Source organism: Nelumbo nucifera, chromosome 1, assembly GCF_055504915.1.
Source record: "Nelumbo nucifera cultivar China Antique chromosome 1, China Antique-T2T, whole genome shotgun sequence".
In the NCBI taxonomy this organism is placed as follows: Eukaryota; Viridiplantae; Streptophyta; class Magnoliopsida; order Proteales; family Nelumbonaceae; genus Nelumbo; species Nelumbo nucifera.
The window spans coordinates 137021254-137032916 of record NC_142649.1 but is presented as its reverse complement, the minus strand read 5'-3'; the positions used below and the strand labels follow the sequence as shown (position 1 = coordinate 137032916).

The window sequence follows — 11663 nt, the reverse complement described above, 5'->3', positions numbered from 1 at the left end:
GGAGTTTCCCGACCTCCTCGTCGATTGCCCTCCATCGCTCCGGGGCTAAGTTGCGTTTCTTCTATCTAATGGTCCTAACTACAGGATCAGTGTTGAGTCTATGAGTGATAATGTTGGGGTTTATGCCGGGCATTTTTGCCGCTGACCATGCAAAAACATCTAAATTTTCAAGTAAGAAGCTTACTAGTTGAGACCGTAGGGGCTCCTTAACAGAAGCGCTGATCTGAAGCACCCAAGCTGGATCTTCTGTCAAAGCCAGGATGGGGATGGTCTCCTCGGTAGGTGCGGCTTGCTTCGCGAACTGCTCCGTAGGTCGCTCTAGCTCGAGGTCATCGGCTACCTTGGCCTTTCCTTTGAGGGCGGCTACATAGCACTTGTGTGATTCGAGCTGGTCACCTCGTGTCACTCCGACTCGAAAGTCTGTTGGGAACTTCATCTCTAGGTGGTAGGTGGAAACTACCGCGCATAGGGCGTGGGTGATCGGCCGTCCTACTATTGCGTTGTACGGGGAGGGGGTCGCGACCACCAGGAACTCCTGAGTGAGCCTCACCACATTGGGCCAGGTACCGACCTCTACTGGTACAGTGACTCTCCCTAAAGGCCTGATCTCCTCGCCGCTGAATCCTACCAGTGGAGTGCTTGCGGGCTTCAGGTTGTTTTCGGGAGCTGAAGCTGGTCGAAGGCTACCTTGAAGAGGATGTCTGCCAAGCTGCCCGAGTCGACTAGTACGCGCTTGACCTCGAAGTCGTTGATCTTGATCCTTATGACGAGCGCGCCATCGTGGGGATAATGGACCCCTCGCGCATCGTCTTCGATGAAGAAGATCGGTTCCTCCATCCTTGGTCATTTCGGGGGGTTAAGCTCTTATCTGGCGGCCTCGCGGGCTGATGACCGAGCTGCGGCCGAGGTGCAACCCGTGACAACCGATCCTCCGACGATTACATGGATGGTCCCCCTGACTGGTCTTTCATCGGGAGACTGCCTCTGCGGCTGCTCAGCCTGTCTACTGAACTCGGGAGCTTCTTTACTCTGTTCCCCTTGCCGACCTGCTTTATTGTTATTGCCATGATGTACAAAATCTCTCAAATATCCATGACGGATGAGTTCTTCTATCTCATCGTGGAGGTTATTACAATTTTCGGTGTTATGACCGTGATCTCTATGGAAACTACAGTACAAGTTCTTGTTCCTAACATTAGGGTCAACCTTGAGCCGAGGTGGCCAATTTACATACAGGGTGTCCTTGATCGCCATGAGGATCTCGGCCCGCTTCGTGTTGAGGGGTGTAGACACCCTTTCTGCTGCTGGAGCTCGGAAAGGCTGAATCGGGTTTGCCCCCCGAGCTTGATCCTTCTTCTTCTTGTAGTCGTTAGGAGCCAGGGGTTCCGGTTCCCTTCTTCTTTTTTCGGGGGCGTGCTCGCCCTTCTGGTTGATCTCCTCCTCAGTCCCTATGAACCGATATGCTAGTTTGAGGAACTCGGTCATGGTCTTAGGTTGGTTCACAACCACGTGCCATCTAAACTCCTTGTGGGTGATGCCCCGCTTGGCCGCAGTGAGTCGAACTGCAGGGTGTAGGTCGGGTATTTGCAGGCAAGCATCATTAAACCGTTTGATATAGTTCCGGATGGACTCCCCATCTCTCTGTAACATGCTGAGGAGGCTCTCTTGGGTCCTCGAGCATCTCTTGCTAGTGACAAAGTGGGAGGTGAAGACCTTAACGAACTGCGCCCAGCTCCTTATTGAGCCCGGAGAGAGGTTTCGGTACCAAGTGTGGGCCACCCCTTTGAACGTAGTAGAGAAGGCCACGCACATGCAAGATTCACTTGCCCTAGCCAGGTGCATCTGAGATTGGAAGGCATCGACGTGGTCGTTGGGGTCGAAGGATCCATCGTATTTGTCCAACGGGGGGAGCTTGAAGTCCTTGGGCATGGGGACAGCGAGAAGCTCCGGGGACAGAGGAGAGGGGACCGACAGGAGAGGTGCAGCTCTTACCTCTCCCAAGCTTATTTCTATTTTTCCCTTGAGCTCAGGCAGGTTGTGGATGGTGGTAGTTCAGCGAGACCGGCGTCGTCTTCGCTGCTTCTTGGCCAGCTCGGTGTTGGTTCTGCTGGCTTCAGTATTGCTGAGCTCGACGAGCCCAGAGGGAGGCAGGGATGGCTAACGGTAGCTGCAGACAGATCCTTGTTCCAGGTCACCGGCTAGCACCTCGAACCTGTTCTCTGCGAGTAGAGGCTTGAACAGCGAGTGTTGGGGTGACGCCGACCTAACCGGCTGGGAAGCCCTCGACCTGACCGCGGGCAGCACGACAGGGGTAGGGAGCCTTCCCTTTCTTCCATGAGATGATGCTGAAGTCTCTCCCCGGCGGGAAGGGAGTTCACTGCGGCGTTGAGGCTTAGCTGGATGTCGGGGGGGGGGGAGTGAAGGGAACCGTTGTTGATACTGGTACTAGGACATTTGGTGCAGCACTTGCTGCTGGTGGGACTGGAGTTGCTGGAACTGTTGCATCTAAGCCTGCATGGCTCACATGCACTGCATCAGATCCTCAAGCTGGCCTTGGCTGGCCACCGGAGGGAGGATGGTGGGTTCCACGAAGGTTGTTCCGACTGTAGAGGGCAGTGGAATAGTCACGGGTGCCACCGGAGGGAGGACGGTTAGACTAGGGAACCCGTCCACAGAGAGAGGGACGGTGAACTGACCGATGCAGACGATGGGTAACTGGAGTTGTTTCTCAGGGGTGTTCCGGCGTTCGGTGTTGCTAGAGGAAGCCATAAGTGTTGATGATACTGAACAGTTCTTTGAAGAGAGTTGTACAGAAGTTACATGAAGGCCTTTTGAAGCGCTTCCCACAGACGGCGCCAAATGATGCAGCATGATCTGGGCACTCCTAGCTGGCTGTGACCTGGCTTCCGGCTGGAACAATCGGCATCTGTGAGGAAGGAGAAAGTGAAGGGTTCCCGGGGAGATATCCCGGTGGGAACACTCCGACGGCTAAGTTAGGACTAGAGAAGAATCTCAAAGAGAGTAGAGAGTAAGAGTGCTGAAAGTGCTTAAGCTTCAATACCTTTGCCCCACGAGGGTGGTGGTCCTTTTATACCGGAGGTCGGTCACATCAGGTGTAACCGTCACTGCCCTAGCCGTTACTCTAGGACCGAGGTGGCAGGTGCAGGTTGCCACTGCGGGTCACTGCTGCAGGGTACAGACTCGTTAGGTGTGCTATGCTTTTCAGGGACAGCAGGCACGCCGCCGCCTGGCAAGAGATGTGGGCACTGCCACCAGATCTGGCAGGTACGGATGTCAGGCGAATCTTCCCTACAGGCTACCAAACTACTATGATCTGGCAGGTACGGATTCTACGGATGCAGTCTCGAGGTACTTCTCCCTCGGGACAATCAAAAGCTGAGATGCCCCAGCTCGGGGCTCCCTAGGAGAGGAGAGTTCGGGGCTCAAGGGGAGCTTGGGCTCCTTCGCGGTGAGCCCGGGTCCCCTAGGGCTGCGGGAGATCGGGGCGCTTAGGCCTTGCGCCCGGGGTAGGCTGAGCCTCGCCCCCTAGCGAGTTGCTACTCCCGCTGAGTCGCTTGGTCGAACTTCGTCGAGTTTGTTACGCCGTGTTGCGGCCAGGCTGTCATGCTGAGTTGTTGTTCGTGCTAGGTCATGTCCACGTGTCCTCGTGTTACGAGGTCATGCCAAATCACCCTACATCAGATATATTTCAAATATTTTTATGTGTTAAATCAAAATTTTAATCAATCACATTAAAAACATTATACCATCTATTTAATTTTCATTATTTTATGTTTAGCAATCAATTTCTTTGCTTTGCAGTTTATGCACTAATCAGTACAGTATAGATTTTGCTCAAGAATACAATAAGGTCAGAAAATGAAAAATCCCTATTAAATTTATTAGTTTAGATTGCTAATAACATTGGGTGTATGCAACCATTGGAGTTCAGCTTCGGTCATTGTAAGTCTGTGCACACAATAGCCTCTTGCAACCTTGCATTAGGAATCTCCCGAGCATGGAGATATCTTCCAATGCAAGATTGTAAAAGCTGCTAGAATGGGCGTTGCACTGACCAAAGCCAAATTCCAACTATTATGCCCTTAAGAAGCAGTACATGACAAATTTAGACACGTCTTTTCATGAATTCGACCCTAGGTCAACAAACCCAAGTGTTGCATAAATTGTACAATAGCATTTCTCTAAATTTTTAGGGATTTTAGTTGATAATGACAATTTTTGGGCCCTAATATCAATACAAATAAATTTTTTAACATAATTTCTATAATAGGTTAACTTTTTTTTTTTTCAAATATCAAATAGGGGCAGAAATACTGTTCATCTCCTTCTTCCAACATATCACTGAATAAATCTCCCCACCTCCTCTCTCTCTCCCTTCTTCTTATTCTTCTTCTCTACATCTGAGTTTTTCCAAACTCAGAGCAAGACACTCCCCTTTCTTTTTCTTTTCTGAGGCAGAAGCAGTTAAGCAGAAGGAGATGCCCTCTCGTACTTCGACCTGATGTGTCCGGTGGAGAAGTGAAGCAACTTGCTGACTCAAATTGTCTCTCTGATCATTTTTCTCAGGGGAAGAAATTAATAAGAAATTCTGGAAAAGAAGAAGACAAAGGGTAAGAACAAGGCACAACACACACATTCATGTTTCAGTTCGTGGCATCGAAGGTGTACATGAGGTGATCAAAGTGGTAACATCTAACATAGGCATCATGGAGCTATATGCACCCATTACCGTAGAGTGCATCACCAACGGATTTCCAGGCTATGCATATTCCGGAGCCATGATCTCTTATCTCAACCACTCATCCACAATGAAGAGCTCCTCTCTGGAGACTTATACTATCTACTACCTTTGCGTGCCGAGGAGAGGAACCCAAATCACTAGAGACGGTGACTTCAGACCAAACGGATCTCTCTCCCTTCTTCTTCTTCGCCATTTTTGTTTGCAGCAATCCAACAACTATAAGGGTGAACAAAAAGTAGAGATATATGATCAATATTTATTAATATTGGGGGAAATTTGTTCGATGGTTTGAAGGAGGAAGGAGATGAACAATGTTTTTGCCCCTATTTGATATTTAATATTTTTTAGCCTATTTTAATAATTATATTAAAAAATACTTTTATTGATATTAGGGCCCAAAAGTTGCCCTTATCGGCTATAATCCCAAATTTTTATTCCATATAGTGGAAAAAAAGTCACAATCATTCTTGAAAGAAAGAAGATAATTTTTCTTTCACTTATCATACTCTCATATTGACAATGGCCATAACTTGTTAATAGCCAGCCACATCTACGTGCTTTCATTGGTCCATGTTTATCGCAGCCACACATGGAGAACATTTCATCCTCTGCATAGTATTATGCACGGGGAGATGTTCCCAATTCAAGGGGGGTAGTGTATTGTGGGTAGGCGTGGGCAAAGTTCTCGTGGGCAGGAGATCCGAAGTCCATTAATTGACCATGGGAATGGTAATAATTTTTCTATTTCGTTTTTTTTCTTTTTCTGAAAAGCCAACAATAGCGGTGTTTGACGTGTCTACGACGTGCACTCAGAAAGATCCAAAAAGACTGAAATAACCTTTATTCTAAAAACTTGATAAACCAAACTGCCTATAGATGGTAATGATCTTTAAAGACAGAGCCCCAAAAGTTCAGTTTGTCTTCTCACCATTTAACGTATCTTAAGTTAAAATTGCAAAAAGGAGATTAGTCCTTAAAATAAGGAATGCCAAATGCAGCTTAAAAAGACTTGCCAAACCGGTGCCTTTGTATATGTTTGGCATCGATGCTGCTGATGTGTGGGTTGGAAGCTTTTTTTTCTTTGAAAATGTTGCTGCCAGGTAGGACGTTTCCTGGAGCAACAACGTTTTTTGTTTGGTACCAATGCTCTAGGAAACGTTTTTAGCACTAGTACCTATTACAGTGCCACATCATGTCCCTGTTGGCAGTAATGACCTGCAGCTCCAGGAAATGCCAAATTTGGCATTGCTCCAAGCCACACCTTCCTGATTTCCAAGAAGTGACTTGGAACACCATTTTTTATGGAAAAACAGTTCCAAACAAACAAGTGTTTACTGGAGCACCACTTTTTCCGACATGGCACCATTTTCTGGAGCAACGACATTGATGCCAAACAATCGCTTTGTCTGTAACAAATCTAAAAGCCATTGTGGTCTATGGTTTGTCATGGAGCTTCATTTATTTGTTTCATACTTCTCAAGTGCTAGTTTTGAAATGATTAACTTCAAATACTTGGGGTGAGACGTTCAGTTGGATTTAAACAAACAATCTCGTTTATGAAACCAAGACAAAAAGATGGTTTCAAAGTCATAATTGTCTTTAGAGGTTGAAATGGGTTATGAATTGGTTTGTGGTACAAACACTAAAATCTTCTATACACACTGCTACAAGTGATGGCTGAAAGCTTTTACGGATCATCCCAACCCACATTTATGAATTCGGGTCCAAAGTACAAACAAAATAAAAACAAGAAAGGTCAGCTGACATTCACCCCACCAAAATCTCTATAATATATATTATATGCTTTATGAAACATAATTCCAAATCCTCAGAGGAAAACATGCTTTTGAAACAAGAAAATCATGGTGTATCCTGTTTCAGTTTCAGAAATAAGAAATACACCACACAAGCAAAATAACATGTTTTCTATGTTTTGTTTGAAGAATCAATGTTTTTCAGACAAGGAGTGCGACCTTTCTTTTTAGAACTGTCCATATTAACTTTTAAGGGCCATTTGCCAGTATGTATGACTTTGTTTAAAGAAAATGACTGCCACATCAGCCATCAGGAACAAAAATAAGCCCCTAAGATGCAAACAGTTGATTGTTCACCTCAATCTTCTGATTGTTTACATTTGGTATTTAGACTAAATATAATATCAACAAGATTACAATATGATATCAAAATCTATAATTACAATTACAAATATATTGCAATGTAAAAGCAAAACTATTAAATATGAATGTTTGCATGCTGTTTTACAGTCATCATTATCATCTATGCCTTGTCTAAACTGTATGTTGAATACTGTTGTGCCATTCCATTCTGTTCAGTACACAAACTGTCAACAAGTATCTTATATAAATAGTATCGTGACACTTGAAGACGCTTGTGGAAATGTTTGCAGCTCCTTCCTAAATTTCATCAATCTCTCTTCTCTATCTTGGGGCCATGTCTTGGAAGTATTAATAACAATTTTCTGCAAGACCATTGCCCTCTTGAGCAGAAATTTAAGAAACATGAGTTCATTTACATATCCTAAGAGATTCTGAATCTCAACAGACTTCAGGTGATTCAAAGTACATTTTTCCGGCAACTCCGCTTCCCAATATGCTCTAATGACTGGTAAATTAGACTCTGTCTAGAAAAGAGCCAGAGAATCATATAAGAAAAAAATTTAGGTCTCTAAATTGTTTCATCAGTTAAAGAGAAATAAACTATAATAACTGGAAGTCTGGAATACAGGGTTTGGTGATTACCTCATCCCCGTACTGGTACATCGGATGCCATCGGCAAACTCTCTAGGTAAAATCCAAATTAGAAGTCAAAAGTTAGAACAAAACAATTGAAACTGTAATTTAATGATAAAGAGATTTAATAAACTGAATATTAAGTATTTGATTATTACCTTAGTTATTTCCAAGACAAGAGTTTCTATGTCAGTAAAGTGCTTGAGTAAGTAACATATTGCAATGATTGAATCTTTGGAAAGCCCTGATTTCAGCTTCAAATATTTTGATTTAAAAAATGAAGTGGGCAGGTTTTCTAATACATCAGGGACTTCTGCAACAATCTAGGAACATGAAAAGCCCCCCCCCCCCAAAAAAAAGAATAATCCAATAAGATTACATTGCACTTAAGAAAGGGGAAAACAAGAAAATTACAGAATTCATCTTCAAGGGAAAAGGAGAAAATATGCACTATCGAAAGTCCACTTATAAGTCAACCAGGACTAAGTTTAGTGGGTAATATCCCAAATTCATGCTAGAGGACAATTCAATAGTCCAACTTTGAGCTAAAATCAGGACTAGGGGAAAAGAGGATCATAGCTTATAAGCCTGAAAGATTGTCAATGTTATAGCCAATGCGTAGCACAAAAAGATTTGAGTTAATAGTTGCAAGGGAACTGATGATTACAAGTAAGCAACAAGAATTCCATCTAGGAGTTGCCAAAAACTGACTTGTTGTAAGGACTCCTTTTCTAGGAGGGGTTAGGAGTAGGATAAACATGATGACCTTAACATCTGACTGGTTTGCATTTATCCACATAAGTAAAAGCAAACTAGTCAATTCATCTAATAGTGAGTTCTAATGCCATCCTCAGGGTCAAAAAACCACAGGAAAAGTAAGTCTATAACCATTAGAATTTATTCTTCTCTTAGGACAAGGAAAATAACATACCTTAAGCAACAAGTCTGATAATGTTAGAGCTTTTATGTTAGAAAGACCTGTAAGCCATTTTATCATACATTGTGCATACTCCTCCTTCCTCTTGTGAGGAAGCTTTAAGAGTTCATTGTCGTAATCCTCTTCCAAGTACATATCAATGTCGGCATTAACTAGGGAATAAAGGTTCTCTAAAGTATACTCTCTCTTCAAGTGGTCTCTGCACTTAAATGAAATGAGATTTGGAGCAGACACGTTGATCTTACAACTAAATGAACGACCAGATTCCTCATAAACCTCAGAATCCTCAAAGCAAGTTTCTATCACCAAGTTCTTAAGTCGTGGAGCAGAAATTTTCAGATTCTCAACATTCTTCAATGTACAGTATCTTATGATCAATGATTCCAAAAGTGGACAGTTACATAAGAGCTTATTGGTTAATTCATCATCCACAAAACAAAGCGAACAAAGATGCAGGATTTTGAGGTTGGGTAAGCCCATTGAACTAGGTAGAACAAGCTTGGGGCGCTTGGAACCCAAATTCAACTTCAATACACTCATGGATTCAGAAATATAGAGGCAGTGAGGCAGCTCAACAGCTTCTTTAGCAGATACCCTAATATCCACTTCTTCAACATTGCACCTTGCCGCAACAAGCGTCCACGTATGAAGACGACCTGTATCGAAATAATTACGGATGCAGTACAGACGAAATTTCTGTATATGGGAGCCACCACGGAGAAACAAAACTCGGTCTATAAGATCAAGAAACTGGTCCATTCCGAGGTTTTCCCCTCCCCAATTCCAACCGTAAGCTAGAAATAAAATATGGTCGAAATTTAGATAGGGGAGAGTAGTCCAGATGTATCTCCATCTCTTCGACAGCATGCTGGTTTGTACAGCGGATCTTACATCCAGAAAAGAGAGGATGTAATGGAGAACTGCCTTGGGTAAAGCACTGATCCTGTCTGCTGTGCTTTCCACCGCTTTTTCTGACTTAAAAGGCTTCAATTTTTTACTAGGAACAGAGCAAATTTTTGACTCTATTGCTTCCATTGTTCTCTTTTCTCTCTACCAATACCTTTATAATCTCTTATGGTTCAGTCCAAGCTGGATTTCTCGCAATTAGGGCTGTTGAGTTGTGAAATATCTATTGTATTAGGTAGAGACTAGAGAGAGGTACCTTGAATGTGGAGACCGACGTCTTCAATGGCTGAGCGGCGATGATCCGATGGTTTGGCGCAGAACGGTAGAGGCGGGAAGGGGAGAAGGCAAGGGCGATATGAAACATATATAACAACCTATTTTATTTGTATCGAGGTTTCTCACCAAATCTCTGCTTTTCTCTCTCTTTCTCTCTCTCTCTGACTTTCTCTTGGATTAATGAAAGATTATTTTACCAAAAAAAGATTAACGAAAGATTCGGTTACACATACGTAAAAACCGGAGGCGATTCAGTGTCTTACGGTCCACGGGTCCAGTGCCGAGTAGTGACCCTGAGCCCCAGAGGCTCAGACTCGGTGACTCTCGAGAATCCGAGTCTGACTCGCGAGTTGTGGCCGCGGGCCTGACTGTCTGAGCGGGGGAAGACTGAAGAGCCTTGTTTGGTGTTGGTAAATTTGCTGTGGTTAGTTGGTTACCCTTCAAGGCTTGGAGTTCAGATAGGCAGAGACGTTCAATTTCTATCTCCACACATCTAGTGGAAACTACCATCTCCGTAAATTGTTCACTGACTCACGGAGTCGGAGACTACCGAGAATCGTCCTCATGCCAAAGTAAATTTTAGGGAAAATTCCCGATAGGAATAGTGTACTTTAGCTTGAGTGTAAATTTAGTATCCCTTAAGCATTATGAAAAAAGACACAAATGTCATTCTAGTTTCATCTAATTTTTTTTTATCAGCGATCAGCAACAACTGTATAAGAAATGCCCCACCTGGTTTTTCCTTCCAAGACTGATGAGTGCTGAGATGTGTTTAACTCAAAGACTGATAACTCAATGCTTCTCGTTGTGCTAAATTACTGTTGAACGCCACTGTTCATCCTCTTCAAGCTCTCGAACAGCAGCAGTGCATAGCGCTCCCCACGGCCATTATTCTTCCTTCCAATTTTTCTCCTCTCTCTATGGAAACAGTTGCCGTTTTGCCATTTTATACCCTCATGGTTCTGACACCTAAAGCTGAGCTGATAAGCTTTCTGTGATTGTTTAGGTAGCTTAGGTTAACCACATTGAATTAAAAGTCAAAATGATATGTATCTTTTTGGCCTCTTTAAATGCAGACTAAGAGGTCCATTCATGGTATGCACTATACTAGTTAAGAGTTTGGGCTCTGTTTAAATGCAGACTAAGAGGTCCATTGAGAGCACTATGCTAGTTAAGAGCTTGGGCTACCATCGACGCAAAAACACGAACTGGTATGGATTGCATACCATGAATCCCTTCAGTTCAAATTTGGTCTACCGAAGCAGAAAGTCATGCTTCAGTGTCAAGGGTGACGGTAAAGCTAGGGCAACATTAATATCTGGAGAAGGTGATCTCCTATCTTATTACAAAGACGATTCGGTTGCAGGACAAAGTTCTCTTATTTATAGAAAGACAAGTGTTGAAATGCGACCTGATACAGTAGCATTTGGCACACTTGCAGCAGATGCTGCACCAGCTACTGATGAATTTTTGTTGATAAGGATGAACATGATTTGGACCATCCTACAGAAGGGTTTTCCTCTATATCAGAGGCCATTGAAGACATCCGTCAATGCAAGGTTCGTTTGTGGTTATATTGGTATAGGTTGTAGCACCTCATTTTTGTCATTTAAGGTTGTTACTGACTTTGAGTTCACATGTGCAGTTATCATTGTTGTAGATGATGAAGATAGAGAAAACGAGGGAGATCTTATAATGGCGGCATCGTTGGTAACATCTGCAGCAATGGCTTTTAGGGGTCGTTCTTTTTTTTTTTATTTTGAGGGGGGGAAGTTGGTCAATGGAATTTTGGTTCCTATTGACCAAAAATCCTATGTTCATTTTTCAGATTAATGTGAGGACCCGAGAAAGTTTATTTTCCTGGGTATCACTTACTCAGGTGGATAAATAATTTTCCCACCTAGGAGGAAAGTTGCTAACACTTGAATGGGATAAAAATGCCCATTTTAATAATGAATTTTTATGACTAAAATGGTCATTAACTTATTTATTTGATAAATAAAATAACATGGGTAAATGCATTTAACTAGAT

At 43.4% G+C, this 11663-nt stretch overlaps 1 protein-coding gene across 3 annotated transcripts; it reads right to left on the bottom strand.

Moving 5' to 3' along the window:
- Positions 1–6850: 6850 nt before the first annotated feature.
- Positions 6851–10955, bottom strand: LOC104612278 (F-box/LRR-repeat protein At3g58900-like). 3 transcript variants are annotated; one of them, XM_010279649.3, is made up of 4 exons: positions 8444–10943; positions 7671–7835; positions 7522–7563; positions 6851–7403 (listed from the first exon to the last, which is right to left on the bottom strand). In XM_010279649.3, exons 1-4 carry the CDS (start codon positions 9482–9484, stop codon positions 7119–7121), a joined length of 1533 nt encoding a protein of 510 aa, XP_010277951.1. In that variant the 5' UTR covers positions 9485–10943; the 3' UTR covers positions 6851–7118. The 3 variants fall into 3 exon arrangements, with proteins under 3 accessions (XP_010277951.1, XP_010277952.1, XP_010277953.1); XM_010279651.3 differs by having other exon boundaries at positions 7194–7399; positions 8444–10955; XM_010279650.3 differs by lacking the exon at positions 7671–7835 and having other exon boundaries at positions 8444–10954.
- Positions 10956–11663: the final 708 nt, after the last annotated feature.